This window comes from Pan paniscus, chromosome 9 (assembly GCF_029289425.2).
Source record: "Pan paniscus chromosome 9, NHGRI_mPanPan1-v2.0_pri, whole genome shotgun sequence".
NCBI classification, from domain to species: Eukaryota; Metazoa; Chordata; class Mammalia; order Primates; family Hominidae; genus Pan; species Pan paniscus.
The window spans coordinates 64424581-64450946 of record NC_073258.2 but is presented as its reverse complement, the minus strand read 5'-3'; the positions used below and the strand labels follow the sequence as shown (position 1 = coordinate 64450946).

At 40.4% G+C, this 26366-nt stretch overlaps 1 protein-coding gene and 1 long non-coding RNA gene across 2 annotated transcripts in view; one reads left to right on the top strand and one right to left on the bottom strand.

Annotated features, from left to right (window-relative positions):
* Positions 1 to 10376, bottom strand: part of LOC129393375 (uncharacterized) — a 53785-nt gene extending 43409 nt beyond the window's left edge. The window contains exons 1-2 of the long non-coding RNA XR_008620195.1: positions 10264 to 10376; positions 7921 to 8049 (exon numbers count right to left, since the gene is read on the bottom strand). This is a non-coding gene — a long non-coding RNA (uncharacterized LOC129393375). The remainder of the gene's footprint in view (positions 1 to 7920; positions 8050 to 10263) is intronic.
* SLC22A25 (solute carrier family 22 member 25) overlaps positions 1 to 26366 on the top strand; it is a 65784-nt gene that overhangs the window by 1687 nt on the left and 37731 nt on the right. Inside the window, exons 3-4 of the mRNA XM_055094431.1 lie at positions 10230 to 10384; positions 10483 to 10651. Of these exons, the coding sequence (XP_054950406.1) occupies positions 10230 to 10384; positions 10483 to 10651 (324 nt within the window). The remainder of the gene's footprint in view (positions 1 to 10229; positions 10385 to 10482; positions 10652 to 26366) is intronic.

The following is a 26366-nucleotide window of genomic DNA, read 5'->3' as shown; positions in this document are numbered from 1 at the left end:
CTTGGGGGAGGAAGAGCACAGCAATTACGGGACTTTGCATTGGGACTCAGTGCTGCCAACACAGGGCAGAACTCAGCCAGCACTCATGAAGGAAGCATTTAGACCAGCCATAGCCACAGAGGTGAATCACCCATCCCAGTGTCCAGAATATGAGTTTTGGTAAGCCTTGCCATCACAGGCTAAAGTGCTCTCGTCCTAAACAAACTTGAAAGACTGTCTAGGCCACAAGGACTGCAACTTCTAGGCAAGTTCTACTGCTGGGCTGGGCTAAGAGCCAGTGGACATGGGGAGCACAGGATCTAATGAGAAAACAGCTTGGGTGGCTAATGGAGTGCTTACATCACTCCCTCCCCAACCATAGACAATGCACCTTGCACCTCCAAAAGAGACTCCTTCATTCCATTTGAGGAGAGGAGAGGGAAAAGTAAAGATGACTTTTTTTCACAACTTGGATACCAGCTCAGCCACAGTAGGAGAGGGCACTGGGCAGAGTCATGATCCCTTCATTTGAGGACCTAACTCCTGGATGACATTTCTAGACACACCCTGGGCCAGAAGGGAATCTGCTGCCTTAAAGAGAAGGGCCCAGTCCTGGCAGGAAATAGTACCTGCTAACTAAATATCCCTTGGCTCCTAAATAATCAGCAGTGGTAACCAGGTAATACATGTCATTGACCTTGGGAGAGACTCCGAGATATGCTGACTTCAGGTGTGGCCCAGCATATTCACATCTGTGGTGGCTACAAGGAGAGACTCCTTCTGCTTGAGAAAAGGAGAGGGAAGAATAAAGGGGACTTTGTCTTGCACCTTAGGTACCAGCTCAGCCGCGGTGGGGAAGACCACCAAGTAGGCCTTTGGGGTTCCCAATTCTAGGTCTTAGCTCTTGGGCAGCATTTCTAGACCTACTCTGGGCCAGATGGGAGCCCACTGCCCTAAAGGGTGAGTCCCAGGTCTAGAAGCATTCACCACAAGCTGACCAAAGAGCCCTTGGACCATAAGTTAATAATCACCCTGGAAGTACTCCACATGGGCCTGTGGTGGTATTGGACACACAGACAGATTCCTCTTCTGGTGGAAAGGGGAGAGAAGAGTGGAAAGGATTTTGTCTTGTGGTTTTGGTGGCAGCTTAGCTGCAGTAGAATAGAATGATGGGTAGATTTATAAGGTTTCCAACTCCAAGCCCTGGCTCCTGTACAGCATCTCTGGATTTGCCTGGGGCCCAGGGGAACTTGCCACCCTGAAAGGAAGGACACAAGGTTGGCTGGTTTCACCACCTCCTGATTGTAGAACCCTAGGACCTTTAGCAAATATAGGTGGTAACAAGGAAATGCTTACCTTGGGCCTTGGCCAAGACCCAGGGCTATGCTGTCTTCAGGTCTGACCCAGGACAGTCCTAGTGGTAGTGGCCTCAGGGAGTTTTTGTCATCCCATCACTAGCTACAAGCAGCTCAGAACAGAGAGAAAGACTCCATTTGTTTGGGAGAAAATAAAGAAAAAAAACAAGAGTCTCTGCCTGCTGGTCCAAATAATTTTTCCAGATCTTATCCAAGACCACCAAGGCAGTCTGCAAGAACTACAGCATTACTATGTTTGGAGGCCCCCTAATGCAGATGTGGTTGCAGTGATCAAAAACTTCGATCACAACACTCAAGCCCCTTTGAATATCTGAAAAGTCTACCCAGGAAGGACGAGTATGAGCAAAGCCCAGACTGTGAAAACCACAATGAATATCTAACGTTTAAATGCCCAGGCACCAAAAAGCATCCACAAACATCAAGACCATCTAGGAAATCATGACTTCACTAAACAAACTAAATAAGGTACCAGGGACCAATATTAGAGAGACAGATATGTGACCTTTCAGATAGAAAATTCGAAATAATGGTATTGAGAAAAAATGAAGAAATTCAAGATAACACAGAGAAGGAATTCAGAATCCTATTAGATTAATTTACCAAACACATTGACATAATTAAAAAGAATCAAGAAGCAGAAATTCTGGAGTTGAAGAAATGCAATTGACATATAGAAGAATGCATCAGAATCTCTTAACAACAGAATTGATCCAGCAGAAGAAATAATTAGTGAGCTTGAAAACAGGCTATTTAAAAACACAGAGTCAGAGGAGACAAAAGTGAAAAGAATTAAAAAGAAGGAAGCACTCCCACAACATCTAGAAAATCATCTCAAAAGGATAAATCCAAGGGTTATTGGCCTTCAAGAAGACAGAGAGACAAGGGTAGACAGTTTATTCAAAGAGCTATTAAGAGAGAACTTCACAAATACAGAGAAAGATATCAATATTCAAGTACAAGAAAATCATAGGATATCAAGCAGATTTAACCCAAAGAAGACTACCTCAAGGTATTAATAATCCAACTCCCTAGGTCAAGGATAAATAAAGAATCCTAAACACGCAAGAGAAAAGAAACAAATAACATCCAATGGAGACCCAATATGTCTGGCAGCAGACTTTTCCATGCAAATCTTACAGGCCAGGACAGAGTGGCATGATATACTTAAAGTGCTGAAGAAGAAAAAAAACTTTTACCCTATAATACTATATTTGGCAAAAATATCCTTCAAATATGAATGAGAAATAAAGAGTTTCCCAGACAAACAAAGGCTGAGAGGTTTCATCAACACCAGACCTGTCCTACAAGAAATGCTAAAGGAAATTATTCAACCTGAAAGTAAAGAACAGTAATGAGCCATAAGAAATTATCTGAATGTATAAAACTCCCTGCTAGTAGTAAATACACAGAAAATCACAGGATGTTATGACACTGTAATTGTGGCATATAAACTAACTAAAACAACTTTTTTATTTTATTTTATTTTTATTTTTATTTTTATTTATTTATTTTGAGACGGAGTCTTGCTCTGTCACCCAGGCTGGAGTGCAGTGGCACAATCTCAGCTCACTGCAAGCTCTGCCTTCTGGGTTCACGCCATTCTCCTGCCTCAGCCTCCCGAGTAGCTGGGACTACAGGCGCCTGCCACCACGCCTGGCTAATTTTTTGTATTTTTAGTAGAGACAGGGTTTCACCGTGTTAGCCAGGATGGTCTCCATCTCCTGACCTCAAGATCCACCCACCTCTGCCTCCCAAACTGCTGGGATTACAGGCGTGAGCCACCGCCCCCAGCCTAAAACAACTTTTCAAGATATAGATAGTACAATAAAATATAAACAGAAACAAAGGTTAAAAAGCAGAGAGATCGAGGTAAAGTATGCAGTTGTATTAGTTTTCTTTTTGCCTGTTTGTTTTTCATGTTTATGCAATCTCTATTAACTATCAGTTTAAAATAATGAGTTATAAGATATTAATTGTAGGCCTCATGGTAACCTCAAATCTAAAAACATACAATGGATACACAAAAAATAAAAAGCAAGAAACCAAAACATATCACCAGAGAAAATCACCTTCACTAAAAGGAAGACAGGAAGGAAAAAAAGAAGAAAGAGAAGACCACAAAACAACCAGAAAATAAATAACACAATGGCAGGAGTAAGTCCTTACTTATCAATAATATTATTGAATGTAAATGAACTAATCTCTGCAATCAAAAGACAGAGAGAGACTGAATAGTAAAAACAAAAACAATGATCTGTTGCCTACAAGAAATGCATCTTATCTATACACACATAGACTGAAAATAAAGGGATGGAAAAAGATATTCCATGCCAATGAAAACCAAAAAAGAGCAAGATTAGCTATGCTTATATGAGACAAAATAGATTACAAGACAAAAAAACGTAAAAAGAGATGATAAAGGGGTCAATTCAGCAAGAGGATGTAAAAATTTTAAATATATACGCACAACATTGGTGCACTCAGATACATAAAGAAAATATTACATATCAAAGAGAGAGATAGGCCCCAATATAATAATAGCTGGAGATTTCAACACCCTACTTTCAATATTGAACAGATCTTCCAGACAGAAAATCAACAAAGAAACACTGGACTTAACCTGAAATAATTTCAGGTATCTTCTCTGACCACACTGGAATAACAGAAATCAACAAGACAGATTCTGGAAACTATACAAATACATAAAAATTAAAGAGTATGCTCCTGAATGACTAGTGGGTATGAATAGATTAAGAAGGAAATTGAGAAATATATTGAAACAAATGATAATGGAAACGCAATATACCAAAATCAATGGAATACAGCAAAAGCGGTACCAAGAGGGAAGTTTAGAGCTATAAGTGCCTACATCAAAAAGGAAAAAATAAATTTCAAACGAACAACATAATGATGCATCTTAAAGAACTAGAAAAGCAAGAGCATATTAAATCAAAAATTAACAGAAGAAAATAAAGATCAGAGCAATAATAAAGGAATTTAAAATGAAAAAAAGAATGCAAAACAGCAACAAAACAAAACTTGGTTTTCTGGAAAGATAAACAAAATTGGCAAACCTTTAGCTAGACTAAGAAAAAAGAGAGAAACCCTATGTAAATAAAATCAGAGATGGAAAAAAGAGACATTACAACTGATACCACAGAAATTCAAAGGGTCATTAGAGGCTACTATTAGCAATTATGTGCCAATAAATTGGAAAATATACAAGAAATGGGTAAATTCCTAGATACATACAACCTACCAAGATTGAACCCTAAAGAAATCCAAAACCAGAACAGACCAATAACAAGTAATGAGATTGAAGCTGTAATAAAAAGTCTCCAGGTAAGGAAAAGCCTGGGACCTGATGACTTCACTGCTGAATTCTACCAAACATTTAAAGAAGTCATACGAATCCCAATCAAACTATTCCAAAAAATAGAAACAGAGGAAATATATTAAACTCATAATACAAGGTTAGTATTACACAGATACCAAAACCAGACAAAGATACCTCAAAAAAAAGAAAACTACAGGCCAATATGCCTGAAGAACATTGATTAAAAAATTCTCCACAAAGTACTAGCAAATTGAATTCAGCAACAAATTAAAAAGATTTTTCATCATGACCAAGTGGGATTTTGAACCAGGGATACAAAGATGGTTCAAAATACAAAAATCAATTGATGTGATACATTATATCAATAGAATGAAGGACAGAAACCAGATGATCATCTCAATACTGAATAAACATTTGATAAAATTAAACATTGCTTCATGATTAAAAAATCTCTCAAAAAAAACTGGGTATAGAAGGAACATACTTCAACATAATAAAAGCCATATATGACAGACTAATAGCTAGTATCACATGAAATGGGGAAAAAATTGAAAGCCTTTTCTCTAAGATCTGAAACACAACAAGGATGCCCACATTCACCCTTGCCATTTAAAATAGTACAGGAAGTCCTAACTAGAGCAATCAGACAAGAGAAAAATATAAATAGCACCCAACTGGAAAGGAAGAAGCCAAATTATCCTTGTTTGCAGACTATATGATCTTCTATTTGGAAAAACATAAAGCCTCCACCAAAAAACTATTCAAATTGATACCCAAATTCTGTAAAGTTGCAGGATAAAATATCAACATACAAAGATCAGTAGCATTTCTATATGCCAACAGTGAAAAACCTGGAAAACAAATCAAGAAAGTAACCCCATTTACAATAGTGACAAATAAAATTAAATACCTAGAATATAACCTAAGAAGTGAAAGATCCCTACAATGAAAACTCTAAAATGTTGGCGAAATAAATTGAATGGGACACCAAAAATGGAAAGATATTCATGTCCATGGATTGGAATAATCAATATTGTTGAAATGTCCATACTACCCAACACAATCACAGATTCAATGCAATCTCTATCAAAATACCAATTACATTATTCTCAGATGTAGAAAACACAATTCTAAACTATATATGAAACCACAAAAGACCCAGAATAGCCAAAGCTATCATGAGCAAAAAGAACAAAACTGGAAGAATCACATTACCTGACTTCCAATTATACTACAGAGCTATAGTAACCAAAACAAGATGTACTGGCATAAAAACACATGCATAGACCAATGGAACAGAATGGAGAATCCAGAAAAAAATCCATACATCTACAGTGAACTCATCATCAACAAAGGTGCCAAAAACATACATTGGGGAAAAGGACAGTCTCTTTAATACACAGTGCTGGGAAACTGGATATCCACATGCAAAAGAACAAAATTAGACCCCTATCTTTGGCCATATATAAAAATTAAATCAAAATGAATTAAAAATTTAAATCTAAGACCTCAAACTATGAAACTAATGCAAGAAAACATTGGGTAAACTCTCCAGGACATTGGACTGGGCAAAGATTTCTTCAGTAATACACAACAAGCACAGGCAAACGATGCAAAAATGGAGAAATTGGATCATATCAAGTTCAAAAAACTTCTGTACAACAAAGGAAACAATCAACAAAGGGAAGAGACAACCCACAGAATGGGAGGAATTTTGCAAGTTACCCATCTGATAAGGGATTAATAACCAGAATATATAAGGAGTGTGCACAACTCTGTAGGAAAAAAAAATCTAACAATTTAATTTTTAAATGGGTGAAATATCTGAAGAGACATTTCTCAAAAGAAGACACACAAAAAACAAACAGGTATATGAAAATGTGTTCAACATCATTGGTCATCAGAAAAAATGCAAATCAAAACTACAGTGAGATATCATCTCACCCCAGTTAAAATCGCTTGTATCCAAAAGGCAGGCAATAATAAATGCTGGTGAGGATGTGGAGAAAAGGGAACCCTCATGAACTGTTGGTGGGAATATAACTTAGTACAACTCCCATGGAAAACAATTTGGAGGTTCCTCAAAAAGTTAAATGTAGAGCTACTATATGATTCAGCAATCCCACTGCTAGGTACACACCCAAAAAGGAAATCAGTATATCAAAAGGAAAGGATATCTGCTCTCCATGTTTATTGCAGCACTATTCACAATAGCCAAGATTTGGAAGCAACCTAAGTGTCCACAACAGATGAATGGATAAAGAAAATATGGTACATATACAAAGTAGAGTATTATTCAGCCATAAAAAAAGAATGAGATCTTGTCATTTGCAACAACATGAATGAAACTGTAGATCATTATGTTGAGTGAAATAAGCCAGGCAAAGAAAGACAAACTTCACATGTTCTCACTTATCTGTAGATCTAAAAACTAAAACAATTAAACTCATGGACATAGAGAGTAAAATGATAATTACCAGAGACTGGGAAGGGCAGTAGTGGGTGTGTCAGGGGGAAAGTGGGCATGGTTAATGGGTACACAAAAAAATGGAAAGAATGAATAAGACCTAGTATTTGATCACACAACACGGTGACTGCAGTCAGTAATAATTTAATTGTACACTTTAAAATAACTAAAAGAGTATAATTGGATTGTTTGTAACACAAAGGATAAATGCTTGAGGTGATGGATGCCCCATTTACCCTAATGTGATTATAACACATTGTATGCCTGTTTCAAAATCTCTCATATACTCCATAAGTATACACACCTACTATGTACCCACAAAAACTAAAAATTTAAAATTTTTCCAAAGACAGAGTTTGGAAAGAAAGTGCCACAACATTTGGTTTAGAAAGATGAAACAGAGTTATCTATGGGAACAGAAAGGAACATGTTTCACGACATGGAATTCAGCCTCAGCAAGGGGTACCATGTGCAGTCCCTCCTGGACATTGTGTGCTGATGGCTTGTGCCTGGAGCATGATCATTAGATCATAGTTCCAAGTGTGATGGGGCAGACATTTTTCTAAAATCTGCAGGGTACATTTCAAGGTGTCATTGATGGTGTCCTGAGAAATCATGCCTGGATTCTTGATTTTTTTGTCTTTGCAAAAACAGCTTTTTAGAGGTATTACAACCTCTGCCTTACAACAAAAGGTAAGTAATCTAAGGACAATATTGTCACAGTCTGTGACATGAGAAGTTTGGGGTACCCTCTAACTTACCATATGTCTTCTGAAATGGCAGGAAACCATTATCATCGCCCGACCATGTCTCCACTGATTGTGACGAGGGACTTGAGGTGCCCATTGCCATCCACCAGCATCACGTCTTCTGGTATCTCTCCTGAAACCCTGAATGTATGACAGTAAAAGTAACACTTAAAAGAGTTGAGAGTCAGAGGGTTGATTTCCAACAGTCCAGTAACCCAGCCCTCTGGGACAGTGCCATGAGAAAATGCAGATAAACCAATTTTAATGGATCATAGGGTGGTGCAAGATAAGGTAGTGGTACCAGGCAGGAGATGACAGTGGAGAACCAGCTGAAGTTGACGGGGCAAGGTAATCTAAGGATTTGGAGCTTTATCACAAACCTGGGGGGAAATATTAATTGATCATATGCAGAGACAGCCATGATCAAATTGATACTTTGGATATAACACACTCAACTGTTCATGATATCCCCAAACTAGAAATACTGTAGAATTTCACTAATAATAGAATGAATAAATAAGATGCAGGATATTCACATAGTGGATTTTTATACAGAAAAAGGAATGAAGAACTTACTCTGTACCATAACATGGATGAATACCAAAATCATTTTGTTTGCCACAAGAACAACCAAAAATGATTGCACACGATACCACTTCATTTATGTAAATGTAAAAGAAAAGCAACGATGGTGTTGGGAGTCAGAAAGGTGATTCTCTTTAGGATTTCATTGGGATTGCATTAAATCTATATAGCAGTTTGGTAAAATTGCCGTTTTAAAATATTGAATTTTATAGGCTGTGAATGTAATAACACTCTCCATTAATTTAGATTTTCTTAAATTCCCTTTGCAATATTTTATGGTTTATAGAAAAAAGTCATGCATTTTTCCATTAAATTTATTCTAATTAACTTAGTTTTTGAGGCCATAAAGTTGTTCATCATAATTTTAATTTCTAATTATTCATAGCTACTATATATGAAGGTAATTGTCTTTTTCTATATTAAGCTTACATCCTTCCAACTTGATAATTAGTTCTAGTAGCATTTTGTGGATTCCCTAAAATTTTCCACTACAAAATCATGCCATCTGCAAGAACATGTGAGTGCATGTGTGTTTTTGGTAGAACAATTATTTTTCTATCTTTTGCTTTTTATTTTCTTTCTGGCAGTAGCTAGGACCTTCAATACAGTAACAAATGACAATTGGCAAGAGCTGAAATTCTGCCTCACCACATGCCACATTGTCCAAGTTGTCTACAGAGAGGTCCTCTTTCCCAGAAAATAATAAAACACAGAATTTCCTTTTTATTTTTTTAACCCTCCCCTGAAAATCTTAACCCACTCTGATGTATTGTTTCATGGATGTTCCTTTCACATCCGTTTACCTATGGCCTGCACAGTCCTAGAATTTCATGTATAGAATTAGATCTCTTGCCTCCCAGCCACTATACAGACTCTCTAGTATGCTAAAGTACATAGGAGAGAACTTGTGTTCATGGTGCACTGTATGTTAATACAGGAGATATTTCTCTTTTTTTAATTTCAACTTTTATTTTAGATTCAAGGTGTGCATGTGCAGGTTTGTTACATGAATATATTGCATGATGCTGAGGCTAGGGGTATGAATGAACCCATCACCCAGGTAGTTAGCATAGTACCCAATTGGTAGTTTCTCAAACCCTTTTCCCCTCCCTCCCTGCCAACTCTTGTAGTCCCCAGCATCTATTGTTCCCTTCTTTATGTCCCTGTGTACTTAACGTTTAGCTCCCACTTATAAGTTGAGGACATTGTAATGTTTGGTTTTCTGTTCCTACATTAATTCACTTAGGAAAATGGCCTCCATCTGCATCCATGTTGCTGCAGAAGACATGATTTCATTCTTTTTTGTGGCTACATAGTACTCCAGTCTACCATTGGTGGGCATTGAGGTTATTCCATGCCTTTGCTACTGTGAATAGTGCTTCAATGAACATGTGAGTGCGTGTATCTTTTTGGTAGAACAATTTGTCTTCACAAGGGACATTTCTGGTGTGTTAACATTTCAACACCCCAGCCTGTCTTACATGTTTTGAATTTGTATCAATGATCTACTGGCAACAGATTGGAGAAGAAACTTTTATACACTCAGTATCTATTTACAAACAGAGAACATTCCTTCTGAGAAGACCTGCCATTGATTAACTGTTGATTCTTTAACGTTTTAAGTGTAAAGTTTCACTTGTTAAACATCCTTTAAGTTTCAAAGTGTGCTTTCCCTTTGCTAACATTTCCCAAAGGTTGTTATTGTTCCCATTATCTAATGTGCCCCTGTTTCTCAGGTTTGGGAGAAAGTTCGTGCTCAGATGGTCTTACCTCCAGCTCGCCATTGTAGGCACCTGTGCGGCCTTTGCTCCCACCATCCTCGTATACTGCTCCCTGCGCTTCTTGGCTGGGGCTGCTACATTTAGCATCATTGTAAATACTGTTTTGTTAAGTAAGTCAATATTTTCGATCCACATTTTCCAAGCCTTGGCTTTGACATTGAAGCTCCACCTGTATTTGAAGCTAAATCTTGTTTGTGTTTTCTTTCAGTTGTAGAGTGGATAACTCACCAATTCTGTGCCATGGCATTGACATTGACACTTTGTGCTGCTAGTATTGGACATATAACCCTGGGAGGCCTGGCTTTTGTCATTCGAGACCAGTGCATCCTCCAGTTGGTGATGTCTGCACCATGCTTTGTCTTCTTTCTGTTCTCAAGGTATTGAGCTTGCATTCTTCTTTTGCCATATGACATCCTTGAATGCAGATGTACATGGAATTAGGACATGAATTCCATTTGATCCTCTGTCTAGCCTTGAGTACATTCTCCTAATCTGTGCTAAATGTGCAATTCAAGAAGCAAAACACAAAGGGTTTCCTGATGAAATTAAGGACAGTTAATTAAATTTGAATATAAGATAATCAACAAATACTTCTGAAAAATATCCAAATATTGCAAGAGATGCAATAAAACTCAAAATTATTCACTGTTCATAGGAAATTTTATTTCACCCAAATATTCAGTATTTTATTTAACTGAATAAAACATAGGAGGTTCCATTTAATTCAAATTTCAGATAAAGAACAAATAATTTTTAGTGTAATGATATCCAAAATATCTCATGGGACATGCTTATACTAAAAAAATCACTGCTGCTCATTAGAAATTTAAATTTATCCATACCACTTTTTTTATAAGAAAATCTTTTTTAACTTTTATTTTAAGTTCAGGGGTACATGTGCAGGCTTGTTACATAGGCAAACTTGCATAATGAGGATTCGTTGTACAGATTATTTTATCACCTAGGTATTAAGCCTAATACCCATTTGTAATTTTTCCTGATCCTCTCCCTCCTCCCACCTTTAGCTCCCACTTATAAATGGGAACATGTGGTATTTGGTTTTCTGTTCCAGCATTTAGTTTGCTAAGTATAATGGCCTTCAGCTCCATCCATGTCCCTGCAAAGGACACAATCTTGTTCTTTTTTATGGCTGCATAGTATATACATGTACCAATTTTATGTATGCATGGTGTATATATGTACCAATTTTCTTGGTCCAGTCTGTCACTGATGGGCATTTAGGTTGATTCCATGTATTTGTTACTGTGAATAGTGCTGCCATGAACATACGTGTGCATATGTCTTTATAATAGAAGAGTTTCTAGTCCTTTGGGTATATACCCAATAATGGGACTACTGGGTTGAAAGGTATTTCTTTCTTTAGGTCTTTGAGGAATCACCACACTGTATTTCACAATGGTCGAATGAATTTACACTCCCAACAACAGTGTAAAAGCATTCCTTTTTCTCCACAACCTAGCCAGCATCTGTTACTTTTTGACTTGTTATTAATAGCCATTCTGATTAGTGTGAGATGGCATCTCATTGTGGTTTGATTTGCATTTCTCTAATGACCAGTGATATTGAGCATTTTTTCATAATAGTCGGTCATATGTGTGTCTTCTTTTGAAAAGTGTCTGTTGCAAATGTTCATTACAGCTCTATCGACAATAACAAAAACATGGAATCAACCTGAATGCCCATCAATGACAGATTAATAAAAATGTGGTACTTACACACCATGGATTATTATGCAGCCATAAAAAAGAGTGAGAGTATGTCTTTTGCAGGAACATGGATGGAGCTGGAGGGTATCATCCTTAGCAAACTAACACAAGAACACGAAACCAAATACATGGTCTCACTTATAAATGGGAGCTAAATCATTAGAACTTATGAACACAAAGAAGAAAACAATAAACACTGGGGTCCACTTGAGAGGGGAGGTTGGAAAGAGAGAGAGAAGCAGAAAAGATAACTATGGGTACTGGGATTAATACCTGGTTGATGAAAAAATATGTACAACAAACTTCCATAATACATGTTTACCTATGTAACAAACCTTCACACGTGCCCCAAATCTAAAATAAATTAGAAAAAGAAAAGTGTCTGTCCATGTCCTCTGCCCACTTTTATTTTATTATACTCTAAGTTCTGGAATACATGTGCAAAACATGCAGGTTTGTTACACAGATATACATGTGCCATTGTGGTTTGCTACACCCATCAACCCATCATCGACATTAGGTATTTCTCCTAATGCTATCCCTCCCCTAGTCTCCCATCCCACAACAGGCCCCAGCATGTGATATTCCCCTCCCTGTGTCCATGTGTCCTCATTGTTCAACTCCCACTTGTGAGTGAGAATATGTGGTGTTTGGTTTTCTGTTCCTGTATTAGTTTGCTGAGAATGATGGTTTCCAGCTTAATCCACGTCCCTGCAAAGGACATGAACTCATCCTTTTTTATGGCTGCATAATATTCTATGGTGTATATGTGCCACATTTTCTTTATCCAGTCTATCACTGATGGGCATTTGGGTTGGTTTTAAGTCTTTGCTATTGTGAATAATTCTGCAATAAACATATGTGTGCATGTGTCTTTATAGTAGAATGATTTATAATCCTTTGGGTATATACCCAATAATAGGATTGCCGGGTCAAATGGTATTTCTGGTTCTAGATCTTTGAAGAATCACCACACTGTCTTCCACAATGGTTGAACTAATTTACACTTTTTCCAACAGTGTAAAATGTTCCTATTTGTCCACATCCTCTCCAGCATCTGTTGTTTCCTGACTTTTTAATGATCACCATTCTAACTGATGTGAGATTGTTGTGGGATTGTTAAGGAATCAGAGAGACTGATGGGGTTCAGGAGGATATTTATTATTTAGGTGCACTGGCCCAGTCAGATTAACATCCAAAGGACTGAGCCCTGAACAAAGAGTTAAGTTACCTTTTAAACATTTCGTGGGGTCGGGGGAGATCTGTGCAGGGGGAAGCATATTACAGAAGCGAGAAACAAAGACAGTTATTCAATTAATTGAGACATGCATTACATCATTTCTTACTTTTCAAGGAAAAACATGTTTTACAACTTGAGTTTATCTGTCTAGTGCCCTTGCAGCTGCACAGCTAGAGAAACAGGGTCTTCACAATGCTTGGGAAAGGAGGAGAGATAAGGCTCACTAGCAACAGAAAAACAGGCAGTTAATTTTTAAAAGACTCCAGCTCTTTCTGTTTCTCAGGGGGAACTGGGTTTTCTTACATGCAACTGAGTTTCTGCTTACACATTCTTTAATTTCTTTTAATTCCTGTTCCATTCCTTCCTTTGGTGCTTTTTATAACAAAAGTGTTAATAGAAAGCACCACTGTTTGCCACCTCTTCACGGAGCTGCGCTTCTTCTACTGGCAGCGGCTGATATTTTGTTAATGCTATCAACTGCACAGTAGTGTGTCAGGTTACTATTGCCTCTATAGTTGACTGTATACTCCTAACAAACTGGGGTAAAGGGCAAGGGAGGATGAGGCAGATACCAAGAATAAGCAAGAACCCGCCAGAGGGTTTTGAATCCTCCAAAAGCTAAGAACCATCCTCCAAACAAGGAATCCAGGGACCACCCGGACCAAATCTGAACTGGAACATGGACCAACTTGTTCATTCTAGCTGTGATTTCCATGACAGTTAAGCCATTATCATCAATTTCTTGGCAACAGTTGGTTAAATTAAATTTTCCACGTACTCCTCCTTCTGAGGCTTTTAATTCAGCCTTCTGAGTGGAAGTCCCAGAAGGTAAGGCTTGAGCCTCGACTACCGAGTGTTGGATCACCACTACATACCTTGCATATCGCACCCCATCTGTTATGAAACTGCTACCATCAGTGAAGTATTCAACATCTGGGCTCTCCAAGTGGGTATCTCTGAGATCTTCCTGGCTCGAGAACACTTCGTCCACCATATTTATGCAACAGTGGGGAAGGTCCTGCCAGCAGTGAGGCAACCCACCGCCCTTCCAATCGGGTTTCTCCACAGACAGCAGGGTAGCTGGGTTCAAGGTATTTACAGTCTCTAGTGTTATCTGGGGATTTTCACACAGAAGTCCTTGATAATTTAGCATTCTAGAATTGGACAGCCAACGATGTCCTCTTGGCTCCATTAAGGTGACTACAGCGTGTGGCACCCGAACTATTAACTTCTGACCTAGGGCTAGCTTGTTGGTATCTTCTATAAGGATTGTGGTAGCTGCCAATGCCCTGAGGCATTGGGCCAACCTAAGGCCACGAAGGTCCAGTAAGCTACCAGCTGATGCCAACAGCCCAACAACTGAGTTAAGACTCCCACTGCCATTCCCTTTCATTCATCCACATACAAAAAGAAGGGCTTTTTTTACATCTGGCAACCCAAGTGCTGGGGCCTGGATGAGAGCTTCCTTTATATCCTTGAAGGCCTTTTCCTGTTCCTTTTCCCATAGGAGGGGCTCTCTTTCCTTTCCTTTCCTTTGGTAGCCTCATATAAGGGAGGAGCCTTGCTATAAGGGAGAAGTTTGGAATCCAGATTCGGCAGAATCCTGCCGCACCTAGAAATTCCCTGACCTGCCACTTGTAACTGGGGTGGGCAATGCACATACAGCCTCCTTGCGTGCACTTCCAAGCCTGGGCTGGCCTTGGGATACCATGAATCGTAGATATCCAACCTCTCAAAAACAGACTTTTCCCTTGTCCTTGGACACTTTATAACCAGCTTCACACAGCAGGTGAAGAAGCCTCTCTGTTCCTTGGAGGCATTCCTCCTTCATGGGGACAGTGAATAACAAATCATCAATGTATTGTAATAGCACACAATTGTCACTAGGTGGCGCAAAAGCCTCAAGATCTGTGGCCCAGGCCTCCTCAAAAATGGTAGAATTTTTTTTTTTTTTAATTATACTTTAAGTTTTAGGGTACATGTGCACAACGTGAAGGTTTCTTACATATGTATACATGTGCCATGTTGGTGCGCTGCACCCATTAACTCATTTAACATTAGGCTATCCCTCCCCCCTCCCCCACCCCACAACAGACCCCAGTGTGTGATGTTCCCCTTCCTGTGTCCATGTGTTCTCATTGTTCAATTCCCACCTATGAGTGAGAACATGTGGTGTTTGGTTTTTTGTCCTTGCGATAGTTTGCTGAGAATGATGGTTTCCAGTTTCATCCATGTCCCTAAAAAGGACATGAACTCATCATTTTTTATGGCTGCATAGTATTCCATGGTGTATATGTGCCACATTTTCTTAATCCAGTCTATCATTGATCGACATTTGGGTTGGTTCCAAGTCTTTGCTATTGTGAGTAGTGCTGCAATAAACATACGTGTGCGTGTGTCTTTATAGCAGCATGTTTTATAATCCTTTGAGTATATATCCAGTAATGGGATGGCTGGGTCAAATGGTATTTCTAGTTCTAGATCCCTAAGGAATCGCCACACTGTCTTCCACAATGGTTGAACTAGTTTACAGTCCCACCAGCAGTGTAAAAGTGTTCCTATTTCTCCACATCCTCTCCAGCACCTGTTGTTTCCTGACTTTTTAATGATCGCCATTCTAACTGGTGTGAGATGATATCTCATTGTGGTTTTGATTTGCATTTCTCTGATGGCCAGTGATGATGAGCATTTTTTCATGTGTCTTTTGGCTGCATAAATGTCTTCTTTTGAGAAGTGTCTATTCATATCCTTCACCCACTTTTTGATGGGGTTGTTTTTTTCTTGTAAATTTGTTTGAGTTCATTGTAAATTCTGGATATTAGCCCTTTGTCAGATGAGTAGATTGCAAAAGTTTTCTCCCATTCTGTAGGTTGCCTGTTCGCTCTGATGGTGGTTTCTTTTGCTGTGCAGAAGCTCTTTAGTTTAATTAGATCCCATTTGTCAACTTTGGCTTTTGTTGCCATTGCTTTTGGTATTTTAGACATGAAGTCCTTGCCCATGCCTATGTCCTGAATGGTATTGCCTAGGTTTTCTTCTAGGGTTTTTAAGGTTTTAGGTCTAAGATTTAAGTCTTTAATCCATCTTGAATTAATTTTTGTATAAGGTGTAAGGAAGGGATCCAGTTTCAGCTTTCTACATATGGCTAGCCAGTTTTCCCAGCACCAAAAATGGTAGGAGAATTCTTAAATCCTTGCGGCAGCCTTGTCCAGGCATATTGCGATTGCCCCCACTGGAAGGCAAATATAGGCTGACTTTGGGGAGCAAGCTTCAAACAAAAGAAGGCATCCTTTAAGTCCAGACATGTGAACCACATGGCCTCAGCAGGAATCTGTCCCAACATTGTGTATGGGTTGGGTACTATGGCCTGGATAGTCACAGTGGCCTTGTTTACCGCCTGGAGATCCTGCACTGGCCTGTATTCACCATTTGGCTTGCTCATAGGCAGCAGAGGAGTATTCCAGGAGGACTTGCATTTCACTATAATTCCATGTTCATAGAGCTGATTTAGATGTTTTGTTATTCCTTCAATTTCCTCTCTAGGTAGTGGGTATTGACGGACTCATACCGGGGCAGCATGAGGGTTAAGCTCTACTACCACCCAGGGGTCTGTTTGCAGCAAGTCCAGGGGGGTTTTCCTCAGCCTATACACGTGGTACCTTGAAAAGCATCCCCCACATATTGTGTAGGTCTGGCTCCAGAGGCCTTCTGGCACACAGTTCATAGAGCTGCCACTCCTCAGCCCTTGGGACAGTCAGGGTCAATACCCATTGCCTTTAGCACCTCTATCTCCAGGGTCATATTCCCTTTAGGTATAAAGGAAATTTGTGCCTGCAGTTTCTGGAGTAAGTCTCTCCCTAACAAGAGCACTGGACAATTTGGCATATATAGAAACTCATGCTGTACTTTTTGTGCCCCAATAACACATCCCCTGGATTTGCATAAAGGTTTCTTTTCCTTGGCCCCAGTAGCCCCTACGATAGTAGCACCGTTCTTTGTGGGGGGTCTAATTGGGTGAGTTACCACAGAGTAATCAGCACCAGTATCAACCAAAAAATCCATTAATCAGCCCCCTACTTCCATAGACACCATAGGCTCCCCATGGCCTAAAAATATGGAGCCCAGTCTGTCTCAGTCCTCAAAATTCTTAGCCCCCTAAGCCAATCAGATCAGGATCTGCCTTTGAGACATGAATAGCAACAGAATGCCACACTCGGGTGTTAGACAATTGACCATCATCTCCATCTTTTTCCTTTTCGGGGCACTCATCTTTCCAGTGGCCCATTTGCCTGCACCTTGCACATTGGTTCCTGTCCAACCAAGACTGGCTTTCCTCTCCTGGTCTTGTCTTCCCCCTTCCTCAGCCTCTGCCTCAGCCATGCCCTCTAGCAAATCCAGGGTTAATGTCTGCTAGTGCAGCAGCTATAAATCAAGCTGTCTCTTTGTTTCTATTTCTGGTTTTTCTTTCTTCCTTTCTTCCCGGTTTATGTATACTTTGTTTGCTATTTCCAGGAGTTCACTAATGTGTTTCCCTGCAAAGCCTTCTGGCTTCTGAAGGTTTCATCTTACGTCTCCCTGAGCTTGCCTGACAAAGGTCATTTTTATCATATTTTGGTTTTCAGGAGCCTCTGGAATAATTGGAGAGTACAGCCTATATGCCTCGCAAAGCCTTTCATAGAATGCACTTTGGCTTTCATCAGGCTTTTGGCACACTTCTGATATTTTACTCATATTCATTGCCTTCCTTCCTCCTGCTTTTTTCCCATTTGGGAGTGCCTTTCTTTATAGCTGCAGCCATTCCACGTCCCTTGCCTCATGTGGGTATTGCTCCACAGTGAACTGGCATGGGTTAGGGGTGGCCTCTGGGGCTTCCCCTTCTAACCAGCTGAGAGCTGCCTGATTAACTCTCCTATGCTCCTCTGTATTAAATAAAGTTAGCAAAAGTTGTTGACAATCTGGCCAGGTTGGGTTGTGTGTCATAATAATAGAATTCACCAAATCAATGAGAGCCTGAGGCTTTTCTGTATAGGAAGGGGTGTGCTGTTTCCAATTTAAGAGATCAGTAGTGGAGAAAGGCTGATAAATGTAAACCCTAGAGCCACCTTGTGTCTGCCCCTGGTCATCATAAACTTGTATCCTGGTCTCTCAAAGTGGCATCTGCAAAGCCTGTGGTTGGCCTGAGCAGAGGTGCCCAGCTGCCTCGCCCTGTCCATCTTCCCTGTTTTTCTCTAACGGGGGCTTCTGTTACTCTTTGAGGGGAGACTGAGCCTCACTTTCCTCCAAGCCTGACTCTCCAGATGCTCCTGACTCTGCCTCCTGCCTTATTCTGGCCAAAGACGGGTAGACTGGCACATATGGGGGCTGACATTCTGTTTCCTCTGGTGGGGCCTGAAGAACTGGTTTTGGCTGAGGCTTCAGGGATTCCTTTTCCTGGGAGATGCTAGGGGCTTTAGGTTCCTCTGCTTTCTTCGGTTGGGTGCCCGAGCCACTAATGCCTTGCAGTATCCCTCTAGGCAGGGCTGTAAACAATTGGGGCAAGTTTGTGCCACACTGAGCCAAGAGTCTATGTAGGGAAACTGGTCTGGGTATCCTGGTTGTCCTCCAACTCCAGTGACCACCTTAAACACACGGCCAATTAATTTCCTGTCTTTTGTACCTTCAGAGGGCCACCCCACTTTGAAAGCAGGCCAATCTATCTCACAATATGTCCTTAATTTTTGAGCATCCAGTTTCATGCCATAATCACCTCTAAATCCTTTTTTTTAAATACTTTATCATGCACTCCAAAGGAGTTGGTTTTGACACTTTCCATCCCATTTCCTCCCTTGTGGCACACTTTCACTCTTGGGTCCACCAGACCAGGTCCTGTTATGGGAGTTTTGGATGCTGCTTAGCCAGGAACATGCCTTCCCCTGTCACAGCCTGCTACAGCCATGAAGCTGTCCATGAAGCTGGTCCTATCAGCCATATGCAGCGTCCTAGTTCTAATTTCCCCCACACTCACCTCGAAGCACACAGCCCATGCTAAGGGATCTATGACTCCTGTCACTCCCCACATTGGCCTCTCCCAACACTGTCTCTTTCACACACTTTCACACATCTCCCCTGCCCCAGGACTCCTCATCAGATGAAACAAGCCTCTCTCATGTCCCAGGTGAGCCTAGTTAGGCTCCCACATTCTCACACATACACACACCACTCCTACCCCAGGACTTCTCATCAGATGAAATGAGCTTCTCTCATGTCCCGGGTAGGTTTACATGCACCCACACACTCCCAGTTCCTGTCTCCAGATCCAATGAACCACTTTCACTTTGTTAGTGGGGACATGAGGTTCATCCAAATTGGCAAGCGACTCCTACCACCCCCAGCCATTCTGGGTTGGATTAGTGGTTGTTCCCTGGGAGGTGATGAAGCTCCCCTTTGTCCTTGTGGGATGGGCTTCCCTGCCTTGGGCCCTTGCTCCTTACCATGGTTCCTGAAGTGCTGGTATCATACTGCAGCCCCACCCCTGGCTCCATTGCACTGCCAGGCAGGCTGCCAGGATGGGGGAAGAGCCAGTCTCCATCCAGGTGAAGCTCCCTCGTGGTATGCCTTGGATGCCAGGTCTCCCATGGCCACAGGGCTGTAGTCCCATAGGCAAAGGAGACAGTAAATCTGTCATCTCCAATCCTGGATGAGTCCCCAGAAATGTTGCAGGATTGTTAAGGAATCAGAGAGACCAATGGGGTTCAGGAGGATAGTTATTATTTAGGTGCACTGGCCCAGTCAGATTAGCATCCAAAGGACTGAGCCCTGAACAAAGACTTAAATTACCTTTTAAGCATTTCGTGGGGTGGGGGGAGATCTGTGCAGGGGTAAGCATATTACAGAAGTGAGAAACAAAGACAGTTATTCAATTAATTAAGACATGCATTACATCATTTCTTACATTTCAAAAACAAACATGTTTTACGACTTGAGTTTATCTGTCTAGTGAGCTTGCAGCTACACATCTAGAGAAACAGGGTCTTCACAACGCCTAGGAAAGAAGGAGAGATAAGGCTCACTAGCCACAGAAAAATAGGCAGTTAATTTTTAAAGGACTCCAGCTCTTTCTTTTTCTCAGGGGGAATTGGGATTTCTTACATACAACTGAGTTTCTGCTTACACATTCTTTCATTTCTCTTAATTCCTGTTCCAAGATGGTATCACATTGTGGTTTTGATTTGCATTTCTCTAATGACCAGTGATGATGAGCTTTTTTTCATATGTTTGTTGGCTGCATACCTGTCTTATTTTGTGAAGTGTCTGGTCATATCCTTCACTCACTTTTTGATGGAGTATTTTTTTCTTGTAAATTTATTTAAGTTCCTTGTAGATTCTGGATATTAGCCCTTTGCCAGATGAATAGATTGCAAAAATTTTCTCCCCTTCTGAAGGTTGCCTGTTCACTCTGATGATAGTTACCAATGCTGTGCAGAAGCTCTTTAGCTTAATTAGATCCCATTTATCAATTTTGGCTTTTGTTGCCATTGCTTTTTGTGTTTTAGTCATAAATCTTTGTCCATGCCTATGTCCTGAATGGTAATGCCTAGGTTTTCTTCTAGGGTTTTTAATGCCTTTAGGTCTTACATTTAAGTATTTAATTCATCCTGAGTTAATTTTTGTATAAGGTGGACCCCTCAGTTTTCTGCATATGGCTAGCCAGTTTTCCCAGCACCATTTATTAAACAGGGAATCCCTTCCCCATTGCTTGTTTTTGTCAGGTTTATCAAAGATCAGATGGTTGTGGATGTGTGACATTATTTCTGAGGGCTCTGTTCTGTTCAATTGGTCTATGTATCTGTTTTGGTACCACTACCATGCTGTTTTGGTTACTATATAGCCTTGTAATATAGTTTGAAGTCAGGTAACATGATGCCTCCAGCTTTGTTCTTTTTGCTTAACATTGCCTTGGCTATGTAGGCTCTTTTGTAGTTCCATATGAAATTTCAAGTAGTTTTTTCTAATTCTGTGAAAAAGTCATTTGTAGCTTGTTGGGGATAGCATTGAATCTTTAAATTTCTTTGGGCAGTATGGCCATTTTTATGATATTGATTCTTTCTATCCATGAGCACAGAATATTTTTCCATTGTTTGTATTTTCTCTTATTACCTTGAGCAGTGGTTTGCAATTCTCCTTGAAGACATCCTTCACATCCCTTGTGAGTTCTATTCCTAGGTATTTTATTCTCTTTGTAGCAACTGTGAATGAGAATTCACTCATGATTTGGCTCTCTGTTTTTCTATTATTTGCGTATAGGAATGCTTGTGATTTTTGCACATTGATTTTGTATCCTGAGACTTTGCTGAAGTTGCTTATCAGCTTAAGAAGATTTTGGACTGAGATGATGGGGTTTTCTAAATAAACAATCATACTGTCTGGAAACAGAGAGATTTTGACTTCCTCTCTTCCTGTTTGAATACCCTTTATTTCTTTCTCTTGCCTGATTGGCCTGGCCAGAACTTCCAATACTATGTTGAATAGGAGTAGTGAGAGACACCACCCTCATCTTGTGCTGGTTTTCAAAGGGAATGCTTCCAGCTTTTGCCCATTTAGTATGATATTGGCTATAGGTTCATAATAAATAGCTCCTATTATTTTGAGATACGTTCCATCAATAACTAGTTTATTGAGAGTTTTTAGCATGAAGTGGTGTTCAATATTATTGAAGGCCTTTTCTGCATCTATTGAGATAATCATGTGGTTTTTGTCATTTGTTCTGTTTATGTGATGGATTTGCTTATGTGGAACCAGCCTTGCATCCCAGGGATGAAGCTGACTTGATGGTGGTGGATAAGCTTTTTGATGTGCTGCTGGATTCAGTTTGCCAGTATTTTATTGAGGATTTTTGCACTGATGTTCATCAGGAATATTGGCCTGAATTTTTTTTGTTGTGTTTCCAACGGGTTTTGGTATCAGGATGATGCTGGCCTCATAAAATGAGTTTGGGAAGAATAAAAGTCCCTTTTATTCTACTGTTTGGAATAGTTTCAGAAGGAAGGGTACCAGCTTCTCTTTGTACCTCTGGTAGAATTCGGCTGTAACTCTTTCTGGTATTGGCCTTTGGTTGGTTGGTTGGTAGGCTATTAATTACTGCCTCAATTTCAGAACTTGTTATTGGTCTATTCAAGGATTCAACTTCTTCCTGGTTTAGTCTTGGGAGAGTGTATATGTCCAGGAATTTATCCATTTCATCTAGATTTTCTACTTCATTTGCATAGGGGTGTTTATAATATTCTGTGATGGCAGTTTGTATTTCTATGGGATCAGCAGGGATATCCCCTTTATCATTTTTTATGGTGCCAATTTGATTCTTCTCTCTTTTCTTCTTTATTAGTCCTGCTAGCGGTCTATTTTGTTATTTTTTTCAAAAAACAGCTGCTGGATTCATTGATTTTTTGAAGGGTTTTCATGGTTCTATCTCTCAGTTCTGCTCTGATCTTAGTTATTTCTTGTTTTCTGCTAGCTTTTGAATTTGTTTACTCTTAATTCTCTAGTTCTTTTCATTGTGATGTTAGAATGGTAATTACAGATGTTTCCCACTTTCCTCTGTGGGCATCTAGTGCTATAAATTTCCCTCTAAACACTGTTTTAAATGGGTCCCAGAGACTCTGATACATTGTGTCTTTGTTCCCATTGGGTTCAGAAAATGTATTTTTTTCTGCCTTAATTTTGTTATTTATTCAATAGTCATTCAGGAGCAGGTTGTTCAGTTTCCATGTAGTTGTGTGGGTTTGAGTGAGTTTCTTAATCCTGAGTTCTAATTTGATTGCACTGTGGTCTGAGAGACTGTTTGTTATGATTTCCATACTTTTGCATTTGCAGAGGAATGTTTTACTTCCAATTATGTGGTCTATTTTAGAGTAAGGGTGATGTGGTGCTGAGAAGAATGTATATTCTGTTTATTTTGGCTGAAGAGTTCTGTAGATGTCTATTAGGTTGGCTTGGTGCAGAGCTGAGTTCAAGTCCTGAATATCCTTGTTAATTTTCTGTCTCGTTGATCTGTCTAATATTGACAGTGGGGTGTTAAAGTCTCCCACTATTATAGTTTGGGAGTCTAAGTCTCTTTGTAGGTCTCTAAGAACTTGCTTTATGAATGTGGGTGCTCCTGTATTGGGTGCATTTATATTTAGGATACTTAGCTGTTCTTGTTGCATTGATCCCTTTACCATTATGTAATGCCTTTCTTTGACCTTTTTGATCTTTGTTGGTTTAAAGTCTGTTTTATCAGAGACTGGGATTACAACCCCTGCTTTTTTTTTCTTTCTATTTGCTTGGTAAATATTCTTCCATCCCTTTATTATGAGCCTATGTGTGTTCTTGCATGTGAGATGGATCTCCTGAATACAGCACACCAATGGGTCTTGACTCTTTATCCAATTTGCCCATCTGTGTATTTTATTTGGGGCATTTAGCCCATTTACATTTAAGGTTAATATGGTTATATGTGAATTTCATAGTGTCATTATGATGCTAGCTGGTTATTTTGCCCATTAGTTGATGCCGTTTCTTCATATTGTCAATGGTCTTTACAATTTGATATGTTTCTGCAGTGGCTGCTACCAGTTTTTCCTTTTTATATTTAGTGCTTCCTTCAGGAGCTCTTGTAAGGCAGGCCTGGTGGTGGCAAAATCTCTTAGCATTTGCTTGTCTGCAAAGGATTTTATTTCTCCTTCACTTATGAAGCTTAGTTTGGCTGGATATGAAATTCTGGGTTGAAAATTCTTTTCTTTAAGAGTGTTGATTATTGGCTCCCACTCTCTTCTGGCTTGTAGGGTTTCTGCAGAGTGATCCACTGTTAGTCTGATGGGCTTCCCTTTGTAGGTAACCTGACCTTTCTCTCTGGCTACCGCTAACATTTTTTCCTTCATTTCAACCTTGCTCAATCTGATGCTTATCTGTCTTGGGGTTGCTCTTCTCGAGGAGTATCTTTGTGGTGTTCTCTGTATTTCCTGAATTTGAATGTTGGCCTGTCTTGCTAGGTTGGGGAAGTTCTCCTGGATAATAGCCTGAAGAGTATTTTCCAACTTGGTTTCATTCTCCCCGTCACTTTCATGTACACCAGTCAATCGTAGGTTTGGTCTTTTCACATAGTCCTATATTTCTTGGGGACTTTGTTCATTCCTTTTCATTCTTTTTTTCTCTAATCTTGTCTTCACACTTTATTTCATTAAGTTGATCTTCAATCTCTGATATACTTTCTTCTGCTTGATCAATTTTGCTATTGATACTTGTGTATGCTTCATGAAGTTCTCATGCTGTGTTTTGCAGCTCCATCAGGTCATTTATGTTCTTCTCTAAACTGGTTATTCTAGTTAGCCATTCATCTATCCTTTTATCAAGGTTCTTGGCTTTCTTGCATTGGGTTAGAACATGCTCCTTTAGCTCAGAGGAGATTGTTATTACCCACCTTCTGAAGCCTACTTCTGTCAATTTGTCAAGCTCATTCTGTGTCCAGTTTTGTTCCCTTGCTGCCAAGGAGTTGTGATCCTTTGGAGAAGAGGCATTCTTGGTTTTGGAATTTTCAGCCTTTCTGCACTGGCTTTTCTTCATCTTTGTGGATTTATCTACTTCTGGTCTTTGATGTCGGTGACCTTCAGATGGGGTTTTTGTGTGATTGTACTTTTTGTTGATGTTGATGCTATTCCTTTCTGTTTGTTAGTTTGACTTCTAATAATCAGGCCCCTCTGCCGCAAGTCTGCTGGCGTTTGCTGGAGGTCCACTCCAGACCCTGTTTCCCTGGGTATCACCAGCAGAGGCTGCAGAAAAGCAAAGATTGCTGCCTGCTCCTTCCTCTGGAAGTTTCATCCCAGAGGGGCACCTGCCAGATGCCAGCTGGAGCTCTCCTGTATGAGATGTCTGTCAACCCCTGCTGGGAAGTGTCTCCCTGTCAGAAGGCACCGGGGTCAGGGACCCACTTGAGGAGTCAGTCTGTCCCTTAGCAGAGCTCAAGCACTGTGCTGGGAGATCCACTGCTCTCTTCAGAGCCAGCAAGCAGGAACATTTAAGTCTGCTGAAGCTGCACCCACAGCCGCCCCTTCCCCCAGGTGCCCTGTCCCAGGGATACGTGAATTTTATCTATAAGCCCCTGACTGGGGCTGCTTCCTTTCTTTTAGAGATGCCCTGCCCAGAGAGAAGGAATCTAGAGAGGCAGTCTGGCTACAGCAGCTTAGGCACTAAGCCGTGGTGGGCTCCGCCCAATTCAAATTTCCTTGTGTCTTTGTTTACACTGTGAGGGGAAAACCGCCTACTCAAGCCTCAGTAATGTTGGACACCCTTCCCCTCACCAAGCTCTAGTGTCCCAAGTCGACTTCAGCCTGCTGTGCTGGCAGTGAGAATTTCAAGCCAGTGGATCTTAGCTTGCTTGGCTCCATGGGGGTGGGATCTACTGAGCTAGACCACTTAACTCCCTGGCTTCAGTGCCCCCTTTACAGGGGAGTGAATGGTTCTGTCTCACTGGCATTCCAGGCACCACTGGGGTATTAAAAAAAAAAAAACTCCTGCAGCTAGCTCAGTGTCTGCCCAAATGACCACCCAGTTTTGTGCTTGAAACCCAGGTCCCTGGTGGTATAGGCACCCAAGGGAATCTCCTGGTCTGCGGGCTGTGAAGACCATGTGAAAAGCATAGTATCTGGGCCCAGATGCACCGTCCCTCACAGCACAGTCCCTCATGGCTTCCCTTGGCTAGGGGAGTGAGTTCCCCAACCCCTTGCACTTCCCAGGCAAGGTGATGTCCCAACCTGCTTCTGCTCACCCTCTGTGAGCTGCACCCACTGTCTAACCAGTCCCAATAAGATGAGCCAGGTACCTCAGTTGGAAATGCAGAAATCACCCACCTTCTGCATTGATCTCGCTGGGGGCTGCAGACCAGAGCTGTTCCTCTTCAGCCATCTTGCCAGCCACCTCTCTTTGCCCACTTTTAATGGGGTTGTTTTTTTATTGAAATTTTGTCTAACTTCCTTATAAATTCTGAATATCAGACCTTTATTGGATGCATAGTTTGCAAAAACTTTCTCCCATTCTGTAGGTTGTCTGTTTACTCTGTTGATAGTTTCTTTTACTGTGTAAAAGCTCTTTAGTTTAGTTAGATGCCATTTGTCAATT